This window comes from Lepisosteus oculatus, chromosome 19 (assembly GCF_040954835.1).
Source record: "Lepisosteus oculatus isolate fLepOcu1 chromosome 19, fLepOcu1.hap2, whole genome shotgun sequence".
In the NCBI taxonomy this organism is placed as follows: Eukaryota; Metazoa; Chordata; class Actinopteri; order Semionotiformes; family Lepisosteidae; genus Lepisosteus; species Lepisosteus oculatus.
The window spans coordinates 15,333,022-15,347,485 of record NC_090714.1 but is presented as its reverse complement, the minus strand read 5'-3'; the positions used below and the strand labels follow the sequence as shown (position 1 = coordinate 15,347,485).

The following is a 14,464-nucleotide window of genomic DNA, read 5'->3' as shown; positions in this document are numbered from 1 at the left end:
TAAGGCAGTCTCCTTACATGCAGACTGTACTGTCAGGTCAAACAGATTCTAATACAAGACTGACGAATGTCAATCAGAGCTGGTTGTCAAATGTGATGGATTGTGTCCTACAACGCTTCATATTAACTGGTCATATACAGTATAACCCACCCTGACCTTCTGTGATCTATGATCTTCTGTGGATCATGTTGTTCAATGTGAAGAATGACTAAAGATGGCTAATGGCTACTTTGTTTTTTTCTCTCTCACTAAAAACTAACCTGTCAAAGTAATAAAAGTCAAATTTGTTAAATAGCAGAAAACAACACATTCATACTGTAGCATGCATATACCGTGAATCCTTTTTTTAGGAATACCTACTTACAATATTAGGAATTATGGGAAATTTGCCATGACCATTTCACAGAGTTAAAAACAGAACTGTCTGACGAGACAAAGCTGAACTGAACACAGATAATTGTATTGCCCTCATCTGGTCTTATTAGTGTGGTATCTGTACACTGACTAGTAAAAATTGTCATAGCAATTTAATTTCAATATTTCCTAGAATGCAGCTGTAAATAGTATATGCAATTATACATATTTCGAGTCACATGTATTTTGGTTTCCACTTATTCTTGCCTTGACGGCTTGTTGGTTTCAGGCCCCCTTCCACAGAGTAACCACTCCTCTGACTTTTCACAATTCTTCTCAAGTCTTCTCCAGAACGATTCCGTTAAGCTGTGCATACGCAGAGCAATTTTAGAGATGACTTTGATGTGACATAACCCAGCTGCATTCAGCCCCTCCTCACAAACAGGGTGCAGTGGAGGCAGGCTGAGACCAGCCTGGCTGCTGTGGTGCCCTATCTCCCCACTGCAGAAATCATGGACTCCATCCAGCCACTGAAAGAAAGCTATTGTTAAAATGAATTACATCTTCTCATCTCCAACCACACTCCTCACCGGCAGGGCAAAAGATTTTCTGCCCAAGATAATTGCAGTGAAAAACACAGACCTAAACAATGCATCTCCTGAATACGGGACCTTTTCTCTCCCTGCAGCTGAATCCTAGGATTCTTTGCCTTTGTGATAAAACATTGAGATCTAGATTGTGTCATTTCTTAATCTCATCCCCTCAGCATTGAGGGATGCAGATCCTACAGCATTGCTGAAGGTAATTATGTTAACTCCCTTCTGAAACTGACTGGGCACTCAAACTGAAGCAGAACATGCTTGTTCTGGGTCTTTTCGAAATGCACACATTTTACAACAACGTGGAACAAACAATCCTTTTTCGTCCAGACACTGTTTTTTTTGCTGACTGCAAGCAGAAATGTAAAACAGTGGATGATGAAAACAATATTTTCAGCTGCTTAGCAAATTTAATCAAGTTTTGCCTGATAACGTAAGAAATGCAACTTCAAGAATCAGATATTATAGATTTTAAAAATTCTGCCTTTGCTGGTACCGCAGTCACAACCTTTAACGTCTCAAAGAGCAATGGGCACGTTTGACTAGAACTCTGGAAGGGAAAGCATGAGTATGACTTCAAAACCAATGCCAAAGATTTAACCATTATCTTTCCTTCACCTGTTTTGTTTCAAGTACAAGTGAAAGAAATCTCTACCTTATGTCTGGCAATTAGGGATATATTTCACGTGTAAAAGAGCGAATGTATTACTCAATGACTTCAGTGTCTTCATACCTAAACAGATAAATGGACTTTGAGAGAGAAAGATCTGTCACTGCTTCTTCGCACACCAGTGTACTGTTACTATTCCCCTGGTCTTGCAGTCTTCCAGAAACAGACTGATTTGGCCGCAACCTTTGATCCTGTTCTGCAATCGGGAATCCAGACCTCTTCCTCTCCGATCTGAGCAGAGAATGGGTGTTTTTTTTTCCGAAGGTATTCATTTTTCATATATTACACTCATTTTCTCTTTCCCGCTTGGCTAGACTCGTCATGTCCTCGGCGGCTCTGTCTCCACATAGGCTGACTCACGCTACTGTAGCTCTGAGCGAAAGCCTCAGTTCCACCACAGCTATGCACGACCAGCCCAGAGCCTAGAGGCCAAAGAAGCACATAGCAAACTTGTGTGACACTGTGGCCGGGTGTCTCGTCTGCTGGGGTGTCTTCTGATCTGGCCAGGGTGCCCCAAATAAGCACCAGCAGAAACATTATCTAAACCACCCAACAGTCATTTGTGAACAGCCTGGGCTTTTGCAGCACAGCCCTTTTATGCAAGTATTTATATACAAAAGAGTGGCGGGAGTGTGGAACGAGCTGCCCAGCCATGCTGTTGAAGCCAGTCCCCTGGTATCTTTCGAGAAACAGCAGGACGAGACCCTTGGATCAACTACCTACTGGCTATAAAATGGACTAGATGGGCTGAGTGATCTCCTCTCATACAGTTATGTTCTTAAAATCAGTGGTTGTACCCTGCAGTTCAGCAATTAGAGGTTTGCATCATTAGGTGTTGAAATGGGGAGAAACCTGGGTAGACACAATAGCAGAAGAATGTGGTCAAGCTTTTCAAAGGACTACAGAGATCTGGTGGGAGGGAATTTGGTTGCCCACAAAACCTGGTGCTCCCACAATGTAGCTATCGAGGATTCAACTGACTCACGATGAATCCTAAAGGAGACTGGATGACAATTAAAAACATTTTTAGCATTTTGGGTTTTTTGGGGGGGTTTTGCAGCCCCCTTGGAACGTGCTTCATCTCGCAATCTGCACTGCGAGGCTCAGCTGTCCGAAGCAGGACGGGGCCGGCTCTCAGGCGTTTCTGTCCGGGACAGGGCGAAGACCGGGCCCTAATTCAAAGTGAAGTTCTGCACAAAAAAGGTACAGAACAGGCTGGCTCGGTCTAGAGAGTAACCTGCTAAGACACCATCCACGCCGCCCTGCTCCGAGTCTCCTACCACTGCGGGCTTCTCTGCATTGATGATCTCAGTTTCACGGTGTCTCAAGACATATTTTCACAGCTGTGAAAATGGGCGTCTGCCCAACGGCGCTCACAACATCAACACAGTGGAGCTGAAAATGAAAAACAGGGGGATGAAGCTCATGTCCTAAGCCTTACATTAGCTGGGGGGGGGTCTCTGTGTGCTTGGAGGGGCGCCGAACCCCATACACCCACAGAACCCTGCCCTGCAGAAAGACATACTCTGTACCACCCTCATGACGGGTAGAGCTAGCCTGGCCAGCCCTGTGAGGACAGTGCACGCCACGCGTGTCCAGGTGTCTCACAATACCAGCGGAGACTCGTCTTCTGGAGATCATTTCCATTTCTTCATTCTCCTCAGCTTCATGTGTGGCGGGTGTGTCAGATTTAGAGCAGTGCAGTGTTTTTCAGAGAGATCTCCTCTGAGTGCAATTCAAGAATTTTAGAATTAAGTTTGATTGAATTATTGTCATCTTCACGTACGCCAGCCTTAAAGTAAAGGCTGTACTACAGAAACAATATAAAGGGAGAAACGGAAAGGAAGTTTAACATTAAGGTGCTCTATGCAACTAGTCTTTAAACGAAAATCTTTTTGATGTTTTATTTAGTTAACATCACGTCCTACCTGATACTTGTTGGACTGTGTACAGTACATGTACAGTATATAAAAGAAAGGTCTGATTTTGAAAATGTGACCATAGGTTCGGATGGTTAAACATGTCTAGGCAGGATATTAAGACACGTTAAGATCCACATACAGAATAAAAACAACGTAATTTAGTAAATCTAAAAGTCCCAGGCGATAGTTTGCGAGGTAGCTCAGCGCCGCCTGTCCGTGGCCGTGCTCTTACGCAGCGGCAATGTGTTGACTGTACCTTGTGCTAGATCGCCATCTTTCGTTCACGAGAATAATGGCTTCTCAGAATTTGGCTGCGGAGTGAAAAGCGAAAGGAAAAACGCTGATCAATGCAAAATGACAGCTTGTGTTATTAGAAAGAGTAACTAAGTACTATTTTAACTACTACACCATTACAAAGTTGTGTGAAACTGTCCCTAGGTTACATGGAAATGTACAATTTTCCAATTGCTCTATAAACCCCAGCAGTTTTGACAGAGGCACTTATCTGACAAAAACAATGTGATTTTCTATTAGCTGAGGGTCTGTGGAATAGATTCCATCCAACTTTGGAGAGGCACAAATTTTCCCCATCCAATTCTACACCGCAGTTTTTCTAGAGGTGATCCACCCAGACCCACAATATTAATAAAGACTTAAAACGGAATGAAGAAGGGTGGTTTGCTATTGGCTGACTGTCTTAACATTGTATGTTTCACCACTTTTAATGGTGCAACAAATGTTTTTGTCCCTGGTTATAGTTTAAAAAACTGATCGAATTGAAATATAATAAAGGACTTGATTTAATTACAAATTTCAGATACAGCTCCTTTAAAAGCTTGCATCTTAAAACATTTTTCATTGAACAGAAAAAAAAAACATTTCTATGAAAAAAACAGTAGTAGAAATGGAAGAAAGGTGCTGTGAAATTAATAAAAACTTGTAATAATCTTAGATTTGTCAAATTTTGCCTGAATGTTCAAGGAATGACAGTTAACCATGAAGAAATAACAAAGCAGTTGTTTCAGCTGCTTGTCACTTCGCTTAATGTTGCTACAGTATACTCCTCATATGCTACTGTGGTAGCTGGAGGGCTTTTATTTTGATTGAATTTCGGCTATTTACATACACTTCCGGATCATTCGTGTCGCTTAATGGAGCCCGCTTCACGCTACCGTTGTAGCCGAAAGACTTTTATTTTGATTGAAATTCGGCTTTTTTGCATACACTTCCGGATCATTCGTGTCGCTTAATGTAGTTAGCCTCACGCTACTGTTATTCAATCTGCTGAACCAGGCTGGTGTCAATGACTTTCTGCCACTCTCTTTAAATGTGATCTTGAAGGCACCTGAGTTTATTGTTAATATTTCCAAACGTTTCTGCAATGCAGAAGTATCTAAAGGCGCCGGTGTTACTGAACGGCTGGATTCGGGTCTTCGGTTCTCGGCAGTTTGGTTCCAGCGGGACGGGTAGGAAGGTTGAATCATTTGTTGCACAACCTGGTGCCATCGATTCAAGATCATAATCGCACAATGTAAACACGCGAATTTAAAAACTGGTTTTGATCTCTGTTATCAAAATGTGGCAAATTATGAATTCCATGAGAGCTGTTGCAGGACAATTTAAGATCAGATCTCTTTATTAGCCCTATACAATCTCTTGCATTAGGAATTTGTCTTTTTGCATACCCCAGCTTGCTCTCCATGAGACACACAGACAGGGAGGGAAGCTTGGGTTCAGAGCACAGGGGTAGCCATTGTACAGCGCCCCTGGAGCAGCTGGGGTAAACATTCTTATTCCCGGTTTGTCGAAGTTATTTTCTTCTTTCGAAAAGGCATTCATGATGCTGTTGACCTGCAACACTACGGCTTTTCCATTTCTGTCTGCAAACGTGGAAATTGGTCAATCTAAAATCTTTTGGTAAATCATTTACACTCAGACTTTACAATGAAGCGCTTTGAATGTCTTCTTAATGCCAATTTCAAAGGAAATAGCTGTGCTTGTGTCTCTGGAGTTGTGCTTGTGTTCTGGGTTGGAATTAGTGTGATTAGTGCTCTGTAATCAGAGGCCTGTTGCCGTGTGTGTGCTGTCCAAACAGAGCCCTGCCGCAGAGCCCTGCGGCCCAGACTGGCCCGCTGTTACAGCGTGGTGCCCCCAGTCCTGGACCAGACAGAGAAAGCCATGCTGGACCGGATGCTGCGAGTGGACCACGCCGGGGAATACGGAGCCAACTGCATCTACGCCGGCCAGATGGCAGTGCTAGGGAGAACTCAGGCCGGACCAGTCATCCAAGTGTGTGCTCGACGCAGTCACCTGCCCCACAAAACCTCCACAGAGGCCCCATGGGTCACCAGTCAGGAGTGGTGCGACCTGGAGTTGAGAATTACACATTCATCTGTACAGAATGTCTCCGACATGGGGCGTGCAGTCCTCTTTTAAAAGGGGCTTTTCAGACACTATAGGCTGATTCAGCTAGAGAGATTTTAGCCCACTCAGGGCCCTGTGGTGGGTGTGTTTAGTGTGGTGAATAAACTTGTTGATAATGACGTCCCTACTTGTTGTGTTTATTTAGTACTGATCAAATCCACTGCTAAATCCAAAGTCATTTCTAAAGGAGTCTCGAAAGCTATGCCATTTAACTTGACTCTCTTTCTGTTTTGTGTTTTTAATTGCCTGTTCATTTCAAGTTGACTGCTTTTCTTGCTCACGAGTTTGAAATGGTGTCTTCAATCCCGCAGGAAATGTGGGACCAAGAGAAAGATCACCTGAAAACGTTCAACGAGCTCGTGGCTGAGAACAGAGTGCGCCCCACAATTTTAATGCCTTTCTGGAATGTGGCGGGGTTTGTCCTGGGTGAGTAGGCACAAGACAGGCTCGGTAAATTATTGCATAATGCAGGTGTAATCCCAGATATGATCCTGTAGTGCTGCTAAATTCTGAGCGAAATTCCTACTTACTGACACTTGGATCGCCGACCAGGTGCACTGCAGCAGGGCCTGGGTATGTACTGTACGTGCCTCGTATCACAAAGACATTCTGCTGGCATCACCTTTCATTTAAGCTCCTTATCTGCCCACATCACAAACCTACCAGTACTCTGCGTCGATCTGCCTGTGTGGGGTTTTACCATTGCAGACTGACACGAAGCGCTGCTTGCGGTGGTGTAGTTAATGAATGTGAGCATGTGCGTGTGTGTTTGTGTGCCCAGGTGCCAGCACAGCCTTGCTGGGGAAGGAGGGTGCCATGGCCTGCACAGTGGCGGTGGAAGAGAGCATCTCAGAGCACTACAACAGCCAGATCCGAGCTCTGATGGAAGTGGATCCGGAAAAGTACAAAGAGTTACTAAACGTAAGCCTGACCGTTGGTGATGCAACACTTTGTGTCTTTGGGTTTTTTTTTGCATGTGATTCCTTTGATATGTGCCGAGTTCCAGATCAATAAGATATTAAAAAGGGTGAACGTCTGGCTGTCCGAGGCTCCATATTGTATTTTTGTTAGAGCTTATTTTTTTTCCCCCCTAGTTAATCAAGAAGTTCCGTGATGAGGAAATGGAGCATCATGATACAGGCTTGGAGCACGACGCAGAACTGGTGAGTCCGAGTAGAGCAGGTTGTGTGGTGCTTTGGGTTGTGGTTTTATAGTTGTTGCTACTTTCTGTCCGGCGGGAAAGAACTCAAGAACTTGGAAGTGTCGGAGAGGATGGGTGGTGTTTAGGTGATTTCTGTGGAGGGCAGTGTGGTTGTTAGCGGTGCTGCCTAACAGCTCTTGGGCCCTGGATTTAATTCTGGCCTGGAGATTCTGTGCCTGTTCTTCCTGTGGCCACGCAGATTTCTCTGACCGTTCCCGTTTCTTCCTGCAGGCCAGAGACTTGCAGGCCATTTGAGTTCGATTGTGTCTCTTAATCGCGCCTTGTGATGGACTGGTATACTGTCCTGGGTGTATCTTGTCATCACCTAGGCTCCTGCTCACCTGAACTTGTATGGAACCAAGCAGTTATTAAATAACACCATGAGGAAGCCTGCAGGTTAGGGGAGGTCATTTGGCTCATGGGTGGTTCATGTATACAAGTAAATCAGCTCTTTTTTGAATGGGTTTGGATCTTGTGCATCCAAAGCTATGCTGTGAAGTCTGTTCCAGATACTACCAGTGTTTCCTGTTCTCTGTCCTTGATGGTTGTAGTTTTCAGTTGTGACCCTATACCCTCGTAGTCTTCTTGGCTGAACCAGGACACCAAACTCTTTAAGATTCTACGTACTTAACTTACATCTCTGTTCGATCTCCTTTGTCCTAGACTGAAGAGATTTGACTCCTTTAACGTATCCATATATGACAGTCTCCAGAATGCAGAGGCACTTGCGTTAAGTGTGATCTTGTGATGTGGTTTGCACAGCTCACCCTTCATCTCAAAACATGGTCCATGTCTTGCTATGGGAACACAGTGGGGTCAGTCTAAAACTGAGGGTAAATAGCACAGTATGTAAACAGCAAGTGTTGTTACATGAGGTCCAATACAGTTTTTTTCCCTCTGTTTTCATTTCCAGGCACCGGCTTACTGGCTTTTGAAGAATGCCATACAGGTTGGCTGTAAGGCGGCGATATATCTGTCTGAACGCATCTAGAATCCCTGAAGATTGAAATCCAAAGGTTTTGTTTTTTTTAAAAGAATGGATGTAGTTCCGGTCTGCTTTGTGTGAATACTGTCCAACCAGCGCAGTGCTAACCATGCCTGTGACTTTTACTGCATCTCTAGATGTGAAGGTCTTTCACAGCCTGTCACGGGCTCAGGTCATCATGGCAGTCATCATGAGTTTACTTTCACGGAGTCATATTGAGTCCCCTTTAAGACAGTCGGTATTATGAAATGAAAAAAAAAAACAACAGGAAAAACACAGGGCAGAAGTGCGATTGTTGTGATTTGCTGTGTTTGGAACTCTGCCATTTGTTTAGTCACTAATTCTCTTGCAGTAATTCTCAGTATAACACTAAGGGGGTTTTAATTACAGCCATGCTGTTTCTTGGTAAGCTCTCTGTCACTGTGCTTCGATAACGATGGGCAACAGCAGTCTTTAATTGCTAAGACACCTGCCCAGTGCCTTTTTGTAAATCTGCTTGTTGGAAAGCCAGCAAGGTCATTCTTTTCAGCCCCTTTGTAGTTTTGCGTTCTGTATCAGAAAATAAACGGGGCAGGGAGCTGCGCAGAGATTAAAATGGCCTCCCAGGAAAATCAAGGCTGTTCTACACGTCTCCTGCATGAAGTGCTGTACTAAGAAAAGATAAGAGAGGCCTGTCACAGGCTGTAAGTAAACTCGCTGGTTAAAACATTTTAAGAGCTTATTTTCATTGTCTTATCCTGTCAGATTTTATTTAATATAATAAATATTCCGATGATTTTCATTGCATCTCACGAATGCATTTTTTTTACCTGTCTGTTTGTTGCATGACTGAAAGTGTTTTCACGCACATTTCAACGTGGACTCGATGGATACGCTGTTGGTCAACTGCAGTGTTTCCTTTGTTAGAATGCGTAGTGTGCTGTCAGAGGTGAGCGGGTTGAGAAGAGAAAGAGAAATTGTCGTGAGTGCAGATCTCCACAAGGGGGCAGTAGGACATGTTGCCTGATCAGCTTCATGGCATCTGGTGGGAGATGGGGGTGATTTAAGACTGTGTTTTGTGTTTTTAAAAAAGGCTCTGACTGAAATGTTCAGCAGAAAGAACTGGGGTTAAGTGGAACAGACCACTTTTCTCATCTGGGTGCAGAAGGTGGCCGAATGATTGAATGTCGTTCGGCTCTGGGGTCAGCCTCCTTAAAGCTTGCTGGAGTTTTAAAACCTTTTCCTTTTCAGCTCTTTCTTATGGCCTGTTCTGCAGAGCTACTCAGAGTCACAATGAAGGGTTACTACTGTACATGCCTGAGTGGCTGGAGTACATTAATCTGGGCCTCCATCTGCTAATGTGGCTTTTTCGAATTTGACCCTTTCCCCTGCAGAGTGCGATTGGTGGGTGTTAGTATAAGGTGCATTCTGTCACTTTCACATGGGTGGTGTGACGAGGTGTCTGAAACTCATGGGTTAAACATTTGTGTCTCTTCACACTGTAGTGCACATACAGCATTTCACACCGAGCGTCAGTAATGGGCCTAACTTCGGGATTCTGAGACAGACAAGGGCTCGGGACCCAGGCTCGAGTGTCCAAAATCAAAGTTATCCCAGTGGATTTCTTCAAAATGAACCAGAGCACGCAAGAGGAAACTGATTAGCTACAAACTACCAGAGGGGTTAGAGGATCTGAAGGGCCTCTTCTCTCTCGGGACCTTTCTTCCAGTTATGTTCCCATGACTTCATGATGCGGCCCGGCTGGTCCAGCATCCTCCTGGCCTGCGGCTGCTTTCACCAAGATCCGTTCTGCTCGGCGTCGAGATCACTGCTCTGCCTTCTTGGCGCTGTAAATCAAAGCGGCAGCAGGGCACGTGGGCTTGCCGTTCCTGCAGATCCGCGCAGATTGGGCGCACAGCTGCTCCGGGCGTTCGGTCATAGCGGAGCGGGATGAGGCCTCTGGCCGGATGCCAGGCCTGGGCTTTCAACACCTCGTCGTGAGTGTTTATTCCACCTCCCCCGCCTCTCAGCTGGGAGGGAGGGGGTGGGATCTCGGCTCTCCCCTCACGCACACATGCACGCCGGTCCAGAACGCAGGGTTTCGGCTGAGGAGCGGCCAGCTTGGCGGCTTCCGCTGGGGCTGTGGGACTCTCGGCCCACACGTCGCCGGCCTTGGCAGCCGTAACACGCCCCCTCCTGCTGAATGAACGATGAAAGGTCGGCCTCGTGGGTGGGTGTGGCGACAATTCAGTGCCGGTGCTGGAACGACACTGTCCCTTGTTATTGTGTGTAAGAGCTTTGTCGTGACAGTTATACAGTGAAGAGCAAAGAGCAGGGTGTGTGTGTATGCTAAATGGAACAGGCTGGTGGGCTATGTGTCCTCCTCCAGTAGTTCAGGCCTGGTGGTCCAGCCTGCCTGCTCTGCAGTGCTACGCAGATGGCCAGGGCCAGGGCAGGGGCTAGGGTGCATCGGGACTGTTTCCCTTGAGATGAGGTCACGGCCGATCTTTCAGGGTCGTTCAGGTGTCAGACCTGACCCTGAGGCTTAATGCGCGCAGCTCTGCTGTAGCTCTGCCCTTTGTGCGCCCGCTGCCTTTAAATAGCCTCTTCGCTGTCAGACCCGAGAAGGCCCAAACTCCTGAAATGAATTAAAAGAGTCTGTGCAGTGCAGAGCTTTGATCTGTTTGTATTTGTCCTGACGCGGCTCACCGGTAGACACCCCTTTCTTGCTCTTTGCCATGGCCCTGCTACCGCCCAGGAGGGCAGTCGGAGCTATAAGATGTCAAAGGTCGCTGACCCAGGTCACACAGAATAGTGGGGAGGGGTGTTTTCATTCAACAGGTAATTACATCCATTGTTGTGTACCCTTGAATGTGTTACCACTGCACAAGTATCATATGATGCACTCCAATTACATGTATATTTTTATTTAATACATAACTGTTCTAAAGCTATAACAACATTTTATGGACAAATGTGTTTCAGTGTGCAAAGGATATATTGTAGATATTTTTACTTTAAAGAGCTCTGTAATTACAGTACTTGGTATTTGGAAACATTAGAACCCAAGTATTTTGTTACACCTGATTATATCACTTTTGAAGTTTCCAGCGAACCAGGCTGAAGTGCTGATGAGATTCATTCAGTAATATTAATAAACACTGTTGCACAACCTCTGTAAATCCCAGACACACTGGACTTCTCTGACAGCTTTTCTTGTTATCCAAGCGCTGCAGAACCACAAAGCAATTGAGAGCAGAAATGTAGTTAGAAGGAACAAGCAGAGGTTAATTCCATGCTGAAGAGCTAAAAGAATGAAGGAGAAAAAAAAACCTTTTAGGTGTGGTGGCAACGGAGAAAGGGAGCAGGGATAGGAAAGGAAAAGACCTGTAAAAGCCTGAAATCTGCAAATGAATGGGTAGGCTTAGAAAAACGTACAGTTTACAGATGAGCACTCGATTCAAAAAGTTCAGGGCTCCCATGTCCACAGAACTGGGAAGGAGTAAGAATGTTCTGTGCTGGACCAGAGTGGAAAGTCCTAGAAAGCACATCAGAGCAGAAGACTGGCGAAGCACAGAAAGGTGCATTAAAGCTCGGAAAATGCATGGTATAACTGTAGTGGAAGCACAAGTGAACTGCAGCAGATACCAGGCAGATTCCTCACACAGAGAAAGGAAAGGCAAAGAAGCTGAGTCATGTTGAGTGTTTTTCTTTTGCCTTTCTAGGCAGACGTGTGGGTGGATGATAAGCATTTTGTCTTTGCCCTGCATAGAAGCCCTTCATCTGATTGTTCCATGATCCCTGGCAGCTAATTTGATAGGCTAGAGCCGCAGTAAGTGTTAGATACCAGAGACAACAGAAGGCTTTGCAACCACAAACTGACCTGCAGGGATTCTTTTTTATTTCGGATTAACAGGATGCTGACAGTTACTCAGTGAGATTCAAGACCTTAAAAAAAATTGCCTGGAGTGAAATTGCCTGTGTGACTGGTTTCGGGGACAAAAATACAGTTAAAGGTAGTTAAATAAAACATGTTTGATGACTCAATGGAGATGCAGGTGTAAATAACATGTAAACCATAAAATTGACATCTACATCATTTTGAACCCACTGTGGAATAAAGAAATTGTTAAGGGGTTGCTTTTTATCTTGTGTCACAGTAAATTGTATGCAAAGGCAAGATTATCAGCTCCTGGTCCATTTCTTCTCTGTGGTCAAGCACGGAGTTTCACTGTTTTATTGTGTCCTCAGTTGCGCAAAGTTGTGTCTGTGGTCTGCTTTTTCCAGATTCACCTCTGCAGGCACTCTGGGGTTTTTGCTCACGAGTGAGAGAACACTGAGACACGGGCTGGAAGGGCGAGTTATTGTGGGCGTGAACTTCGAACCCGTGAGCAGTATAAATTTATCTGGAGTTGTAAAATTGTTCAGAGACAGATCGTGCTGTTTCTTGGCACATGTAATTGCATTGGGCCTGTCTGTCACTTTCCCGGCGTCCGATTTCAGACCGGTGCTGTCCACTAGGGCCTGGCCAGTCCTCAGTTTTTTTGTGGAGGGGCAATTATAACTGCTGCCTCCCATCACTTTAAGGCTGTGTCCGCCTTCCAGACTGTGGGGAGGGGGGCAGTTTGAAGTGAGCACTAATTTATTAGTTGTGTGCTCCGACATAAATGCCAACACCTGCAAACTGTCATGTTCCTGTAAATTCGCCCTGGATTGATGAGCCCTGTTTGTCAGTGCATCACTGCCTCATGCCTGACCTGACAGCTCCCCCCTGAGTAGCACCAGGGACCGGAGCACTTTGATGAATTGAGCCAGTATGATGCTTCATAAAGGGTCTCTGTCACTTCTGATATGCAGGGGAGGGGCAAATACATCAGGGTAACAACAGGACGCAGCCAGGTCCTCTTGCACATTTCCTTAAATAGCAGCCCTGTTTGGAAATTGTTGTTTATCAGATCCTCTCCGATACGGATAACTCATGTGATTCGGGTTTGTAGAGTTTCAGATGGGTCTGGAACGGAATTAGGGCAAAAGGTTGACCAGTGACAGTGTTGTACTTTTCACAAAGCGCGTTTGTCAGCTAAGGTTTATGAGAACCACATTACATAATATTGCAGTCCAAGATTAAAGATTGCAGTCTATTATTTTTGTGTTGTGTTGTTGTGCATTAGGTTTTCAGTTTGTCTGAAGTGATTTGTTCCATGTGATAGGCATCAGTTTTGAGCAGTGGTAAGGGCTTTGGGCTCATATCTGTAAGGTTGTAGGGTTAAATCCTAGGTGGGTCACTAGGATATAATACCCCCTTATACCCTTGAATGTACTTCACATGCTTCAGTTGTATACTCGCATACCCAGCTGTATAAATGTAAATCACTTTCGAAGTGTCAGCCAAATTAGTAGTAAACCAAAGTGAATATTGTAGTTACCTAATAGTTGGGCATTCCTCTTGCATCATTCAATAGAAACCTAAAATCAACCCGTTGGTGTGACTTTGTAAGATATGATAGATTATGTATCCTTGTTTTGTAACACATTTAGTGTCTGGGGTGCCCCATTCAGCAGGGACGACCGAGCCTCAGATAAAATATAGCCTTGATTCCCACATGATCCACCGGTCAGTAGCAGCAGCACATGATGCTAACAGCCTGACATCATCGCAGTGTACATACCACACGTACTGCTTTCCTAACATGGCACGACTGTTGCCTAAGGGCTTTTTAACCAGGACAGCCTCTGTTTTTCCCCGTGAAGAATGGAGTCAAGGTCACTGTGCCCACAGCGACGTCCTCACCTGGAGGGCTGCTGACCATTATGCGGGCTTATCTTGGCTGTTAAATTGCCCCTTGACGACATGCGAGGGCTGCGCTGCGCTGATCCAGCTTTTTTCGAAACTGTATGAAGAGTGACACTAATAATATGGCTGAGGAGTACAGTGACGGCACTTGTGATTTTTTCCTTCAAGCCAGCATGAAAGCGAGTCTCCGCTGTCGTGAGCAGAGCTCCCAGTGTAAATGTGCCGCTCCCGGGCCTTGAATGATCAAGGTCTTAGTTTAGTTCATGTACTGCATGCTGCGTGTGTGCAGTAAGCATATGTTTAGTAAATATTTGAAGAAAAAAAAAGCCAGCAGTGACTCGGGCACTTCAGTTTGTCTATAAACCTGTTTGAGGTTTCTGCAGTGTTAGTGCAGTCGCTGGCGATGGCCGCTGTCTCTGTGGACTTCAGCGGGCGGTTCAGGTGTCTGGCTCTGCTCTGTGCGCCGTGACCCCCTGGACTCATCAATCCTGACAGCCTCAATCAAACAGGGAGGGATACCAGACCGCACTGCCTTC

General features: G+C 45.3%; 1 protein-coding gene across 1 annotated transcript; it reads left to right on the top strand.

Moving 5' to 3' along the window:
- Positions 1–4,774: 4,774 nt before the first annotated feature.
- coq7 (coenzyme Q7 homolog, ubiquinone (yeast)) lies at positions 4,775–8,936 on the top strand. Its single transcript, XM_006637177.3, has 6 exons — positions 4,775–5,011; positions 5,641–5,834; positions 6,281–6,395; positions 6,751–6,890; positions 7,064–7,132; positions 8,084–8,936. Exons 1-6 carry the CDS (start codon positions 4,927–4,929, stop codon positions 8,159–8,161), a joined length of 681 nt encoding a protein of 226 aa, XP_006637240.3. The 5' UTR covers positions 4,775–4,926; the 3' UTR covers positions 8,162–8,936.
- The last annotated feature ends 5,528 nt before the right edge of the window (positions 8,937–14,464 follow it).

Excerpts from the sequence above, each read along its gene's own strand:
- coq7 (XM_006637177.3), top strand. The coding sequence starts at position 4,927 with ATGCAGAAGTATCTAAAGGCGCCGGTGTTACTGAACGGCTGGATTCGG. Across the intron at positions 6,891-7,063 it reads AGTACAAAGAGTTACTAAAC|TTAATCAAGAAGTTCCGTGA; the intron begins GTAAGCCTGACC and ends TTTCCCCCCTAG. Across the intron at positions 7,133-8,083 it reads TGGAGCACGACGCAGAACTG|GCACCGGCTTACTGGCTTTT; the intron begins GTGAGTCCGAGT and ends TTTCATTTCCAG.